We start from the raw sequence: 15,038 nt of genomic DNA on the forward strand, positions 1-15,038 counted from the left end.
ATGGAGAGTACTCTTTCTAAGGCGGTTTAAAATACCATTTATTCATGAGCATGTCCCCTCTCTGGTGCAAGGTCCAGCCTGCCCCCTCTACTTGGCCATATCAATCAGGCTCTGCAGGGAGGTGGGCACCCAGGTCTTCTCGCCCTGGACGAACACCACTCCCCGGTCGATGTAGATGACGATGCGGCCAAAGGTGTAGAGCTGCTTCCCTTCGTGTCGCTTCCCGATGACCGGCATGAACACGATGTTGTGCTCCTCAGCCTTGGTCTCAATGAGGTCCTTAAAGTTCATGGGCACGGAGCTGGCAGCCACGCCGATGCCCCTCTGGGCCATGTTCTCAGCCTCCCGTCGCTCCTGCATGGCCTCGTACTGGAAGTCCTTCCTCCGCTCCGTGTGCGTGAGGTAGGCTATGTTCTCCCGTGCTCCGGGCTGCATGTAGGCACCTGGGAGAGCCAGAGGGGCGGGGGGTGAGGAGAGGGGTTCCAACCGCACAGAAACGCACACGGATTTGGCCAACCCCACTTGTGACTCAGCGAGGGGCAGCTGGGCCTCAGACACAAAGCACGAAGGCAGATGGCAAGTAGCTTCGGCAAGTTCAGACCACTCCTGCTTTCGTACAAAAATTAGTCTGAAGGTTTCTGGCTAATGGTAGTAACCAGAGAAATGATTCACAGGAATTACTGCAAGAGACTGATCCTTCCAGGACTGGAAACCTTGACAACACACGGCCTAGCCTAGTTCTACTTTTAGCTTCTCCAATAGAGGCCCCAGCCCTGGAAGATATTAGAATGCATTTGGGGAGCTCAGATAGATGCTGAAGGACAATACAGGGCCACAAGTGTCCAGTGCTGAGGGAAACAGATGGGAACAGCTCTAGGCGGCGGCCTGGGGCTGGGGCAGCCGAGGGAGAGTTTCTAGAGAGTATGAAAATGGGGATGGCCCACTGAGGGGCCTGGATGAGAGAGAGCGGAGAAGTCTATCTGCCTCGTTCAACAGAATATATACTCTATGAACTCCCTCTTCATGTAATAGGCTCAAAGGACTAAAGGTTCAGGAAACAGAAATTACAGTCCCACCTGCCATTCTCGCTGTGTGACCTTGAACTAGCTCTCGGCCTTGTGGAGCTTCTCTGTGAAGCAGGGCTGGCCTGGGTACCACAGTGGCCTTTGTGTTGCGATGCAAGCACACTGACCCAGGCAGTGACTCACCTGGTCAGAAGCTGGGGATGGGTATTACGGGGACAGTCACCTGCCTACTTCTGAGACAACAAAGACACCACTTGCAAAGCGGTCTCCAGACTGTGGCTCATGTCACCCCTCTAGGTTTTTAAGAACATGTAGAAGTAGGCACTATGACTGTTTCATAAGTAAATAAAATAGGCCAGGCGAGGAGAGGCAACTGCTAGGGGTCAGGCTGTACCCCGGCTCTGTGTGGCGAGCTGTTCCACTCACACAGCTCCCTGAGCTCCTCACAGGTGTGCCAACGAGCCTGGAAGGGGGTCCTAGAGGCAGGCTCCCCCCTAGTGTGAATCCTGCTGCAGTCAGACTCAGGGCCCTATGCCCCTCCCAGGGCCGGCAGAGCTGGGCAGGGGGTCTGGTGGGGAAGAGTCGTGTTAGAGCGGACAGCCCACAGGCACCCGGAAACTCTTGCTTCTGTGTCATTTACGTGTTCAGAAATGCGGCGCTCAGGACCAGGACATCCAAAGCGGAATCCCTACTCACCAACGTTGGAGGACACTGCCCTGTTCATGATGTCCAGTGCTTCGTTAAATTTGTCCTTGACAGATGGGTGTGCCAGCACTTGGTCTGAGAACATGGACTTCCAACCCAGGTACCACTTGGTGATCTCCTCATAATTCGGGCTGTTACTGAGCCAAGAGCATAGCACCTGCCAAAAAGAAACCGGAAACTTGCATCCACAATGGGGGCGAACGGGAGCAAAACTTCCCAAGGGGCCATTTGTTTTGTTTTGATCGTGGTCCTATAAGCTGGTAACACTCGTAGGGGTTTACAGGGGCTGAACAGAAGCATTCAGAATGTAGAATTTGGAGTCAGCTTGGCAGCTAAGCACTCCTGAATGTAAACTCCCTGAACCTCTGCCTCTAAACAACAGGGCTACGACAGTTCCCCCACCCCCACCCTAAAGGTGTGGTGTGAGGAGTGGAGGGAACGCACAAGAGCTGCTTAGCATCTGGCACATGGCGTATGTTCACAAGCGGTGGTTGCTGGGATTACTGCTCAGTTTTGTTCTGGGTGATAGCACAACCTGACAGCTGTCCAAGGATCAAGCTCCTACAGTCAGACGTGGGCAGAAAATTAAGTGTAATCCTCCCTGCCTCCATCCCACCCCGCCCCCCAAAATTAGCAAAGGAGGGTGTACCTGAAGCCACTTAGGGAAGAAGTGTTTCTCGAGCAGCCCCACCAGGCTGGACACAGAGATCATTCCTTCCCAGTCGATGACCCAGTAAAAAGCATCCATGTGCTGCTGGTGGGGGTTAATGACCAACTCCCCGAGACACATCCCTGCAAAAGCAGCCCAGGCTTTAAGGCAAAGTCACAGAAGCACAGAGCAAAATCCTTATTGGACAACAGTGGCCTAAATCTGCTTTTATCCATCAATTTTAAGCTCTTGACATGGCAATTCTTAAAAACCTTCTCTTCTATAACCCAGAAATAATTAGTATGTACTTAAAATCAAATACCACAAAAATCTCAGAACACCAGTGCCTCGCATGTTACCAGAAGCCCAAACACACCAATTAGGAACCAGGAGGGGCCTGCAGAGTCTGAGGCCGCCGATGCCGTCAGAACCCCGGGTACATTCATGTTCCACCTCTGAGCGCAAACGGCACTTCCTGGGGCGAGCAATACCGCGTCTTTGGCTTTCTCGTGGAGCTCCAAGCCCGTGTTTCAAGAAGCACGGATCCTTACCGCTGGCCAGAGAAACCAGCGCACCAAAGCTGATGGACCTAATGCCCTTTCCCCATTTCCTCACCCAGCTTGGGTACTATGTTCTTGACCATGAACGCTTCCCAGGAGCCCGGGGTGAACACGTCTTTCCAGGGCTGCAGGATGAGCTTGGCAGACGAGTCGCTGGGGTGCCACTTCTGCAGGGCGCTGGACAGCTTGCTGCGGATGGGGGAGTAGAGGGGCTCCAGGCGCGCTTGCATGAGGGGCAGCCACGGGTGGACCCAGGAGTGGATAGGCACAGTGTCCGTCAGCGGGTTCCAGTTTTCCACCTGCAGAAGGTGTGGGACAAAGCAGCAGTTCCAGATGCACCGTGTGGCCGAAGGCACGAAGGCCCAGAGGCCTCTGCACAACCAAACTAATATCCCCGGGCAACTGCACGGAATCTCCGAAATAGCAGAGTCTGCTTGCATTAGAAAAACCAAGAAAATGAATTCCCTACTTAAATAGGGAGGCTCTGGGGGGAAGGTGCCGACAAAAGGACTGGAGTTACCCATAGGATGGTAACCGTGTCAGCAGATTCTGTTCATTCCAGGCCTTCTGACGGTACTGAGAGCGGAGAAGGGCCCCTGGTTACTGCTGCCGGCTGTCCCCCACGACTCAGGGCCCTACCTCCTTCTGCAGCTTGGGGAAGATGAGCTGGTCCAGGATGTTATCTAAGATCCACACGGGAATAATGTGCACCCAGCTGTCCAAAAAGTCCACCATCGGGTCACAGTTTCTTGGCTGCCACTGGGTGACGATATTTCGAACGAAAGGCATCCAGACTTCCCATATCAGCCTGTGGGAGAGAGGCAGAGGGCAGGCTAACTGCACAGATAGGTTTCAAAGCAGACCGAGTACACCGCCACCAGCTCTCCGGAATAAGAAAGAAAAAGGCGTGGAAATGCAAACACAGCAAACCACCAGGCCAGTCCCCACACCGGCCAGACCTGCACCTGCCTCATCCCTGCTCGCCCAGCTGCCTGCTCATCCGCAGGGCCTGGGGCCCCCTGCCAGAACCCGCCTGCCTGGGAGGGTTGCTGTGGGGTCACAAGGGTCCCCTCTCCAGGGACAGCCTGCCTTCCCGCTGGAGCTCTGTGCGCAGCTGATGACTCACCTCAAGGGTCACAGCTCAAATGTCACCTCCTCTCAGAGACCTCTGCTTCCAACTACTCCCGCCACCCCAAACGGGGGCGTGTCCTTTCTGTCCTCCATCCCTGGCCTTGTCTGTCCGCTTCTCTCCCCTCCACCTGCCCTTTCCCCTCGCTGCAGACAGGCTGTCTGCCTTACTCCCAGGGCAAGGCCGGTGCCCGGCCTGTGCGTGACACTGACGGGTGCAGGGTGGGTGAGTGAACGGAAAGCCCCAGAGCAGGGCCGGTCCCCGCCCTCCCCAGCATCATCTTCCTCCCGGTCCCTGCGCAGTACCTGTGAAAGGCATCTGCCGACAGGTCCTGCCCACCGTGGGATAAGAGCTGGTCGTTCTCCAGGAGGCTCTTCCACTTGGAGATGACCTCAGTGCCATACGCGCAGTCCTGCGGAGAGACGCGGCCGTAACGCAGCCGCCCTGCCCCGCGCAGCCTCACCCCTGCACCCCGGGCAGGAGCGGAGGGGCTCCTCTCGCCAGCCACTCACCTTCAGCGGGTCCCACTCCCTGAAGTACTCCTTCATGAGCGGGTAGACAATGGCCACGGCGAGGTCCACGCGGTCGGACATCCTGTACTCCTCGTAGTACTTGTCTTGCAGGGTCTCGAAGACGCGGGCACACTCGTCCAGGGTGAGGGGGTCGCTGCAGCCGGGCTGCAGGCGCCGCTCGCACTCCTCCACCATCTCCAGGACCTTGCTGAGGTTCGCGATGACCCGCTCCTCATGCTCCAGGACCTCCGACATCTTGTCCAGCTCGTGTGACAGGTTGACCACCATGTCTCGCTCGTACTGCAGCTGCCGGTCGCTCTGGATGATCTCCTGCTCCGTGAGGTCGATGAGCAGCTGCAGGTTGTGCTCCAGCTCGGGCAGCGCGAAGCCTGGTGCCTTGGCCTCTTTGCCGGGCTGGGGCGGCTGCTGGGCCTGGGGCGGCAGCCCATCGTCGGGGACGCTGTGCTTGTGGCTGATCTGGCTGTAGCTGTAGTAGACCTTCTGCTCCCGGCCCGTCATGTCGATGACCTGGGAGCGCGCGGGGGCGGCGGGTCAGCGCGCGCCTCCGAGGGGGATGGGGGGGACCGCCGGACGCAGCCGGCACGTCCAGACTGGTCCCTCGGAGCACAGACTACTTAGCTGCGAAGAAAACCTAGTTCTACGGCCAAGGAGCGGCTGCACTGACCGAAGCCGGCACTAAAACGGCATAAGCGATCAGACCATCACATTGTGGCATAAAAAATGTATATTCAGGCAAAGAAAAAAGATCCAGAAGGACATGCATCAAGGTGTTAAAACTAGTCATCTATGGGAAAGGAAGGAAAAGAGTATTTTTGCCTCTGTGTTTCCTAATTCCCTAAATGGTACCACACACTGCTCTGTAATTACTTGTTTTTTGATTTAAAAACAAAATGAAACACAAGAAAACAGTGACTGGACAAGGACACCTTAGGAAATGAGCATTTCAAGAAAACGGAGGAAACTGGAATATACAGCGTACTGAGACACAGCCATCCATCCGCACAGGAAGTAAGCATGTCGCCCAAGGCCATGTGCGTTAGAATCAGCTGGAGAAAGACAAACACGGAACTTCTCAGGCCCTGCCTGCATCTCCTAACTCCAAATCTCTGGCTAGGACCTGCGCAGCTTCATGGCTTATCGGTCCTCCCCGCCAGGAATCTGATGCACAAAACACACACACAAAACACACACACACACTCCCACGCCAAACTGCAACAGACAACTGTCACTGTGGTTCTCTGGCTACTCGGGGGAGTGGCAGAAAACCCAGGACTATATACACGTAAGGGCGGTTGAAAATTTAATCAATTCTTAAAACGGGAAACACTCCATGCTGGTATGCCCCGAGGACACTCTCCTGCACTCCTAGTCACAGGCTGAGTTAGTGCACCCTTTCCCAGTATTCAAAAGCCTTAAAAAACTTCCAATTTTCAATCTGCTGATTGTACTTCTAAGAATCTATCCTTAGAAAATGTCTGAAACAAAGACAAGGCTTCACATACACACTAGCCAGCCCCAAACCAAACCAGAAAACAGCTAAAGGTCTAGCCACACAAGTAGGACCAAATATTCTAGTACTTCATTCTCTGGAATTACACACTCACTAAAAACCATCTTCACACTGCGTTTTTAATCATGGAAATGTGAAGTTCACGGTCTGTCGCTTCGGGAAGAAGGGGCCGCTGTCTGTCTCAGGCACCACGGGTGCGCCATGAGGAGCGCCCGGCCCTCGGATCGCGACAGCTCTCCCTGGACATGCAAGTGCAGGGAATGGGAGCACGCTACTGCCCAGTAAAAAAACACAGAGAAAAACCGAGACAGAAGACCCGACATGACCCGAAGGAATGTTCAGTGATTGACCTGACTTGGGTGTGCATTACCTGTGTTTCCCAGGGCCCATCCCAGACCAGAACCAAGGGCCCCCTTACCTTGACCTGAGAAAGCTCCTTCTGCGGGGCAGCAAGCTTCTTGCTAATCCTGCCCTTGGCCTTCAACTCTTCTACTGTCTTATATGAGTATTTGGGCTTCTTCTTGCTTCCACTGGGGTCTTTCCTCCACTGGCTCAGCTCCTTCTGAAACTCCTGAAGCAGAGGGAGGTGGTCAGTGAAACAAGAAAGGCTGCTTTTTACAGCAAGTGGGGTCACGGAGACCATTCAAAGACCTTCACTAGGTGTGGTCTTAGATTTACAGCAGGTTCTGTGCTAAGCAGTGTGCCTGTGTGATACTGAAACCATCTCCTGAGACCCCCCCAACACCCAGCCCCTCTTAGAAATGAGAAGGTTCCGAAAGCAGGTACTCCAGACTGGAAAGAGAATCACCCAGACAAAGGCCACGCTTACGGAGCATCTACTATGGGCGGGCACTACGCTAGTTCTAAATTCACCTCGTGTAAAACTTAGAAAACGATACAAAGTATTTTTTTAAGTACACAAAATCTTGGTTTTGATTTAAAATGAAGGTAGATAAGCAGGGCCCTGAGTCTTAAGGCAAAGAAACCTTTTGTAATCAGGGTTTGCAAAACTTTTCTGTAGGAAGATCTGCAGCAGAGAAGGAAACTCGGTCTGAGGGCAGTAGGAGTCCAGCCCACAGAAGTGGGTTTTGTGCTTGTCCTTCTGTTTTCCTCACACTGGTTTAAAACTCGTACTCTTTTTTTCCTTAAAAAAAATCTGGACTTCTACTTCAGGCAGATCCGAAGATCAAGCACTGCTGGGCCCACATTTATAGCAACAGCCGCCTGGAGCCGCACAGAAACCACCCGATCGGACAGCCCAGCCCTCGCCTGTTCACCTCGGGCCCGGCGCTCGTCGCCGCCTCACACCTGGCTCACCCACTCCCGTCCGCCGCGTGCCTGCTCCCCGCGGCCCCAGGGCCCCTGACTCCGAGCAGTCATCGCTACACGATCAGACACCTGCTGCCTCGGCAAAAGGACAGGCTCGGTGACAAGTACAGTGACAACGTGTGTCTCTGCAGCCTCCTGCTTTCCCTCGTAAATGCAAAGGGGGAGAGAGCATCTCGGTCAGGAGAGCCGGCCCCTTCTGTGGCCGGAGCAGCGCGACACCAAGTCGCTCCTCGCGGTACAGCCCAACACACAGCTGCGCCACAGACGCCTGGGGACCGACGGGACGAGTGAGCGACCGCGCAAACTAACCACGGTCAGAAACGGCACCCGCCGGGACTCCCGGCTTCCACTTACCTCTTCGGCTTCTTCTTCGGAGTCAACCACGGGGAAGTCTTGCAGGGACTGAGTGGTCCGCTCTGAGCCATAAGCTCCCACGGCACCTTTTCCCTTTCTCTGCTTGGCTTCGATGGGGTTAATGATACCTGGCACATTTCAGCAAAAGATAAACGACTTCAGATCACAGGGATTCCTGTATTTGGACAAGCCGTCAGTGGAACCACCCTTCCTTAGTCCTGACACAGTAACACAACCCAGGAAGGAAGGCTCTTCTCTGCCCCTGGAACACTGTTCAGGTTCCGTGGGATGTGAAATCCCTAAGCATTTACGGGGCCACACAACAGGTTGCTGACATTAGGTTATTTATGTTCTAAATACAGATTTTCACTTCCACTTGGATTCTTTTTTCGGTATACTGGGAGAAAAGACAACTACTCACATATAATGGGAACTCTGATGTACTAAATTCTACACTTTATTTGGAGGAAGGTTCTGATAAGGCGAGTGAATTAGTCAGACTCTATCGACAGCATGAAGGGAGCTGAAGCAGCAGTTCAGTGAGAGACCCCCTCCGTTTCACTCGATAGCTCCCGTCTCCCACTTGCTCTGCGGCACGTGTAAGCCTCAGAAATAACTGTCTTCTAAGGGTTTAGAGACAGGACTACAGCATTTCAGCAAAAACCGCCCACCCGCCCCTTCAGCTAGTTCTGTCGCAGTCTCGAATTAGGACAGTCCCCTCATTCTCATTCCGGGTCACCTTCTCCAGCTCCACGGAGGCTCTTGGACTCTCCCTACACCTAACGTGTTCAACACATACCCTGGGCATGACCCGAACAACTACTCAGGGGGTGGAATCTGGATTATCGACACTACTGTTTCCAGCCACTTGGTGACAGCTCACGGGAAACAGGTCAAGGAGAGAGACAGCAAGGTTCTGCAGGAAGGACCCAAGTGCTCGGTCGGGGGGCTTCGGTCTCAAGGAGCCAGGGACGTGTTAGCGGAGCTGTGTGGGCGGGGCCTGGGGACGGGAGAGCAGGCTGCTGAGCGCCAGTGGAGGCCCCGAAGCGGGATTTGCTTAGCCAGGTTTCCGGTCTCTAGGGTTGAGAAAGCTCCACACACCGTTTCACTGCTATTCCCGAAGGACAAATAACTGAGCAGGAACAGCCGGCGCCTGTACCTCCAGGGCCCAGGACAACTCATGGACAGGGACGCCTGCCGGGACAGAAGATGACAGGGAGCAGTGGAGGCCACGAGCACTGTCCTCGCAGCTAAGACCCATTCCTACCAGGCGAAATCGGAAATCTTAGGTAAGATTATCTTATTTGTAAACACTGGCAACAAGCCATTTGTTAAGAAACACTGGATAAGCCCAAAAGAAGCCTATCAGTTTGCAGCCTGTTTGAGCCTTCTTCTACAAAGCCTAAGCCTCCTTCTCCTGCAGCACAAGTGTTTTGTTGGAGTGTGAGAAAGCAGACAGCTGAGGGGCACAACAGTCTGGCGCTGGCAGAGCAGGCTGCGGGGTTCAAGTACTGTGAAAAGAGAAAAAGCAAGGCACTCCCCAGACAGCTCCTCTTTCTTCCACCTCGCCGCCCTCCCCCGACTGCAGGGCGCTGGCGCCCTACCTTGTGCATTCTTCCCGAGGCCCCTGCCAGGGACGTAGCCCATCTTCTGAAGAAGCTTCTGTCCAATGCCTTTTGTGTGTCTTTCCCAGCTGCCAAAATCCATGAAAGACTTGGTTCCTCCTGCAAAGCCTTTCTGGCTGGGTTTAAAATTGCCACCCTGAGCAGGAAAAAACCCAAAGTTCAGTTGATGGAAAAAGATAAAGAAAAAGAAGAAAAACCCTAAACAAGCAAGCTTGGATGCCGGGAAAAGGGCCTGGCAGTCAGAGCATCATGAAAAGCATCATACGAACCAAAAATAGACCTGTGCCGTGTCTTAGGAAAGCAAAGAGACCGCACTGCCCACTTCGCACCTCCAAGGAACCCGCCACCACGAGGAGAAACCCACACGACCGGCCTCTGCTGAGCCCCACCCCCCTCCACGACCTGTAGGAGATGCTTCGGCTGCAGGACCTCCCAAGGACATTACAAAGGTCACAAGCCTAAGATGAAGACGCTACCGTCTTTAACTTCTTGGGTCCGAAATCCTTAGGAAAGTCATCCTGCTTAACAGGCTTCTCTTCATCTTCTGAATCTTCCAGCTCAGCCCCCTCTGCTGCCCCTTTCTTGAGGCCTGCACTGATGAAGTTGACTGGCGCGGAGTAGTCGCGGGCCCTGCGAGCAAACACATAGCCCCCAGGGGTCTGTAAGGAACCTTCTGCAGCATCCCTTGTGGAAACTCTGCTGGCCTGAGAACCCCTAAGACAGGACCTCCAGGGATCCATTTTAAAAGAGCAACACATTCACTTATACCAAAAGGGCCCCAGATCTAGCTTCCTGTATTCCTGGGAACATTGTGGCCTGCTATGGTTGAAGACTTACCTTGTCAGTGCAAGGCTAATGAAAAATGCAAAATAAGATCTTAAACAGTGCATCGATTATGTCTCAATAAAAGTGAAAGGAAAAAATGCAAAATATGATGTGGTAACGCAACTTTCTTTTACATGTTTCAAAATTAACTTACTTTAAAAAGCATGTGTTTTGGACCCTATTTCAAGTAAAAAACCAAGCAAGAAAGAAATTCTGACAGAGAAAAATCATCAAACACAATAAAAGAAATTGTATGAATGGAAAGAACAATTATATCGGCCAAATTCTTAGAAAAACTTCAAGTCCATTACCTTTATTTGTATATGAAAACAAAGTAAAATACCTAGGAAATTAACTCCGGGAGATGGAAAGTAGCAATGCTGAGCACGACTGTCCCAAGAACAGCACTTACAATGTCATCAACCTTGGTTCTCTTTATACAATGACCAACCTGTCTTTAAACATCCCCACGGGCAGTAAGAGAACTCAGAGGATTGTTACCTAAAAAATGCAATGTAACTTAGGGGCTAAGAGCCCAAACTCAGGAGTCAGGCCCAGATTCTCAGAGCTTGGCTGTGTGCTTTTGGCCTCAGTTTCTTAATCTGTAAAATGGGGGATGATAATAATGGTACTTTTCTCACAAGGTAAAGGATACCAAGCACGTAAAGAGTGCAGAACAAGTAAGGGGCCAACAAATGTTGGCTGTTATTATCTTATGGTTACGTAATTCTTGACCTCTGATCCTTTTATCATCTTTTAGGTTTCCTTGCCAGATGAGAAGGGGTTCAGCTGATCTCCATACTCTTTCTCCCCAGGCTCCTTGGTGAAAAAGGCACAGTCTCCACAGGCTGGAGCCTGTAGGCCACAGATGGGACAGGAAGACAAACCCAAACTCGCTACACGCTCTGGTCAAGTGAGCTGTGGCCAGTGCACACACGACCTCACGCTGAGGAGGAGGACTGCTGGCCTGAATCCTCATCTCCCTGCCACCACCACTGCAGGGACCCTGTCTTGGCCTCACAGAGCTCCCTCTTCCACTGGAGGTCCGTGCTGACTCTGCACACCAAAAGGTCTTCTCCAAACGTAACCACTGCCCACATCATCCGCCCTCTTACTACAGACCCACGGGCCTCTTCTCAAACTATGCTCCCTCTCCCTCTCTCCACTCCAGCCTACAAAACCTTCTGTGGACACCCGTTGCCTCCCCTCAAGAGCCTCTGCATACTCGTGCCTCTCCAACCACCCTTGTTACCTTCTGCTGTCATATAAGCTCAAGGGGCGCTTCTCTAGAGAAATCTTCCCTCACCATCCAGAACAGGTCAAACTCTCTCCCTCAGGTCCCAAATCAGTTACAAACTTCCACTGTGGGAATTGTCGATGGATGCCTGTCTCCATGCTCTAGTGTCTGGGCTCCCAGAAGGCAAGGAATGGGAGCATAAGACCTAATACATATAATTGCTTGTTAAACACCAACGGATGGTTAAATCAGCAAAAGAGCAGCACTCCAGCCCAAGAGGAAGCTGGGCTTCCCTAGCTGATGTTGTAGCTACGGGACTCAGTAAGGCCAGGAGCGAAGTGTATTTAGTGGGGTATCTGCCCAACCCCCTCTCCATCTTCCCCACTTCCCTAAAGCAAGGCAGAAGCAGCCCCATGCCGCCCAGTACCGTTTGCCTCCAAAGCTGGGCCTCTCTTCGTCTGAGTCTCTCTCCGCCCACACTCCATAGGTGGCCTCTTCCTTGGTCTGCCAGTGGCGCTGCCGGTTAGGGTTAAATTCATTCTGGAGATCCCAGTCGGTGATCTCAAAGTTCTCCCGCTCATCGTCATCATCATCCATGTGGCCTTCCCCATCCCGGTACAAGTGGGACAGTGACATGGCCAGCCACTAAAGAAAGGAATAAAAAAGGCACAGTCTGTGGTAAGTCCTGGGGGAAGCAGCAGTAGGCTTCCCTGAGTCCCTGCTCCTTGCTCCCTTCGAAATTCCTCCAAATTCAAAGTCTGTTAAAATCAGTTACAGTTCAATAAAGCAGACATTAAAAACATATTTTAGCAAACAAACACTATTTAAACAGGTAGGACAAAAGACTGGTCCCAACAATATGTGATTCTTAAGCATCTATTTCTCTGTCTTAGTCAATGCCATAAAACATCACACACACTCACATGTATATAAACCACATAAAAATAACTACGTATGTTATTCTATTATTGCCTCAAAAACGGCGTGGGCATTTTCCTGGATCCCAGATTTTGTTGTTGTTTGTGTTATATCTGGACCCTTGGCGGTCCCAGGAGTGATTGTTTTTAGAACATGCTTTCTGAAATATATTACTTGGTGAGACCCTAAGATTTAAAGTTTTCCTACTAAAACATGAATCTCTTCTGAAGGCAGTAGGAATTATAAACACTAACTTAACAGACATCCACGTATTGCCATAGAGAATTCAGCTCCTGGTAGCTGGGTGATGAGATTCAGCTGTCTCTTTCTTACGGTAGATTAACTATACTACCACCCTCTAAGAATGCCTGTGAGCCAGATTAAATGAGATGGTGCTTAAAAGACACCTAGCTCAGGGGCACTTGGGTGGCTCAGGTGGTTAAGCGTCTGCCTTCGGCTTGGGTCATGATCTCAGAGTCCTGGGACGAAACCCCGCATGGGCTCCCTGCTCGGTGGGGAGTGAGCTTCTCCCTCTCCCTCTGCCCCTTCCTCCCCCCACTCATGTTCTCTTTCTCACAAATAAAATCTTTTAAAAAAAGAAAAGTAAAAAACACTTAGAATAAAAACGCTCAAGGAACAATAGCTGTTACTGTAGCCCCAAGATTAGGTTCATCATCATTACTATTACTGGATTACGGAGGGAACCTAACAAAGTACTGCTAAAATCACAGCCTGAGTTCAAATCCCAGCTCTACCAGGCACTCCGTGACTGCTCCAGTACTACATACACACGAAGTGCCAAGCACGGTGCACTACACGACACCACTTGCAATTCGTGACGGCGACTGTGATTCTTACCTACCAGTTGCTTGCCGCAAGCAGCCTTCAGGGACAGGGAGTTCACTACCTCTGGTCGCTTCTGTCACAAAGTTCTCCCTACTTATTGCACTCACTGGCACACTGGTTGGGTGCAGCTGGTCCCAACCTCACCCAAGAGTGAAAAGGAGGGAAATGTTCTCAGAGGAGGTGGGGAGTCAATAATACCACGGCCTCCTTGGACACCGTAATAACCGAAGGGTTGCTAGGAGTTACAGAGCCTTCGGCTCAGAGCAGTACGCACGTCGCGGGCACGGAGCAGTACGAAGTACTCGCCAGACGCTTCGGGCTGATGAGCTGATGTAAGCATCAAGTCACTTCTAGGAGGTGGGTACTGTTAGCGTTCCCACGCTCCAGATAAGAAAAACGAGGCTCAGGAAAGTCGGACAACTTACCCCAGGTTCTACGCGGCAGAGCTCGAAAGCAGGGGGGCTTGAAGCCAGGCTTCGCGGAGGGCCTCGGTGGGTCCCTCTCACTCACTCCTACTGGCGGGGACCCCCACCCCCACCCCGTCTCTTCCCGCACCCCGGCCCCACTCACCTCCCCCGGGTCCCGCAGACCAAATACAAGTACCGGCTCCGGGTGAGCAGCTCACCGCTCCGGCGGCCGGAACCCGGATGCGTCTAGCATGGCGCGCCGGAAATGACGTATCGGTAGCGGAACCGGCGCGCTGGTTACCACGGCAGCAGCGGAAGGCTAGAGCGCCTTCGGCTCTAGAGGGGCGGGGCTGAGAGGAGAGAAAGGAGGCGGGGGTTTTCAGGGCTTCTAATGGCTGGAGGCGTATTTCCTGGCCGCCTCGGCTTCCCCTCCGCGCCCTCTAGGTGTGGACGACGCCGAGCCACCTTGGCCTGCGTGGACTCCTTTGCCAGCCTGAGATTCAAAATCTGTAAAATGGGGATATAGGACTAGCTCACTGGGTAGTCGTGAGGAATAGCGTGAGGCAATAGTGGGGCCGGGACCTAGCCTGAAAGCGGGAATAATGAAGGTCAAGACTGCCTCCTGTATCTTTGGGGTCCTTTAGTATAAGCACCGTCATGGGCACAGAGCAGTTGCCTTCTGCGGGAGCTTGAGAGAGTGCAGGAATGAATGGGCAAGCTCTAGAGATCCCAGGTATTCCCTCCAGGAAATCTTTCCCTTCTCTTCTTTTCCAGCCAGTTGGCTAATACATTCATTCATTTACTGATCTAATAGAAACGTACCCAGTGCCTACCCTGTGCTAGGCTCAAGGGATGCTCCCAGGAAATCCCTGGCTGCCTCTGGACTCTGTAAGCACACAGGCTCTGGAGTTCCCATGTCAGCTCTGCCACTTACAGACGGGCCTTGGGCAAGTCACTACATCTCTGGAAGCCTCGGTTTCCTCTTTTGCAAAATGGTTGAGGATCGGTGAGATCAAATATGGAAGCCGTTTCAACTGTACCTGCCACACCGTAGGTGCTTGGGAAGTGTTAGCTGTTAATTTTTGCTTATGTTCTTTTTCACTCTCTCCTCCATATGATGAAAAGATTCAAGAGGCAATTGTTAGAATTGCCCTGGACTTCTGGTCAAAGATCTGGATCTAACTTCCTGTCGTTATTAATGAATCAGGAACCTACAGGAAGCCAATTAACTGTCATCTTCGTGAGACAGGCACCGTGACTTCCTGGTCTCTGTATCCCCACTGACTTGTAGTGTCACCATGACTGACACACAGTATGTACTCAGGAAAGAAATTAGAAAGTGAGGTTTCATACAAGAGAAGGCCGGGGGGAGAGAGTCTAACAGAC

The 15,038-nt window shown here is 52.4% G+C and overlaps 1 protein-coding gene across 2 annotated transcripts; it reads right to left on the minus strand.

Moving 5' to 3' along the window:
* Positions 1-20: 20 nt before the first annotated feature.
* Positions 21-14,010, minus strand: TFIP11 (tuftelin interacting protein 11). 2 transcript variants are annotated; one of them, XM_032395019.1, is made up of 13 exons: positions 13,816-14,010; positions 11,909-12,126; positions 9,896-10,049; positions 9,399-9,555; positions 7,795-7,922; positions 6,530-6,682; positions 4,581-5,108; positions 4,374-4,480; positions 3,579-3,747; positions 2,995-3,238; positions 2,380-2,522; positions 1,722-1,887; positions 21-443 (listed from the first exon to the last, which is right to left on the minus strand). In XM_032395019.1, exons 2-13 carry the CDS (start codon positions 12,115-12,117, stop codon positions 88-90), a joined length of 2,514 nt encoding a protein of 837 aa, XP_032250910.1. In that variant the 5' UTR covers positions 12,118-12,126; positions 13,816-14,010; the 3' UTR covers positions 21-87. The 2 variants fall into 2 exon arrangements, with proteins under 2 accessions (XP_032250910.1, XP_032250911.1); XM_032395020.1 differs by lacking the exon at positions 13,816-14,010 and adding an exon at positions 13,671-13,745.
* Positions 14,011-15,038: the final 1,028 nt, after the last annotated feature.

This window comes from Phoca vitulina, unplaced genomic scaffold (genome assembly GCF_004348235.1).
Source record: "Phoca vitulina isolate PV1807 unplaced genomic scaffold, GSC_HSeal_1.0 scaffold82, whole genome shotgun sequence".
NCBI classification, from domain to species: Eukaryota; Metazoa; Chordata; class Mammalia; order Carnivora; family Phocidae; genus Phoca; species Phoca vitulina.

What these genes read in the sequence shown, in the direction of transcription:
- TFIP11 (XM_032395019.1), bottom strand. Translation starts at nt 12,117, where the DNA reads ATGTCACTGTCCCACTTGTACCGGGATGGGGAAGGCCACATGGATGAT. An exon ending in CCTCGGGAAGAATGCACAAG is followed by an intron (nt 7,923 to 9,398) that starts GTAGGGCGCCAG and finishes GAAATGTGCCAG; the next exon opens with GTATCATTAACCCCATCGAA. An exon ending in TCCCCAAGCTGCAGAAGGAG is followed by an intron (nt 3,239 to 3,578) that starts GTAGGGCCCTGA and finishes CACCTTCTGCAG; the next exon opens with GTGGAAAACTGGAACCCGCT.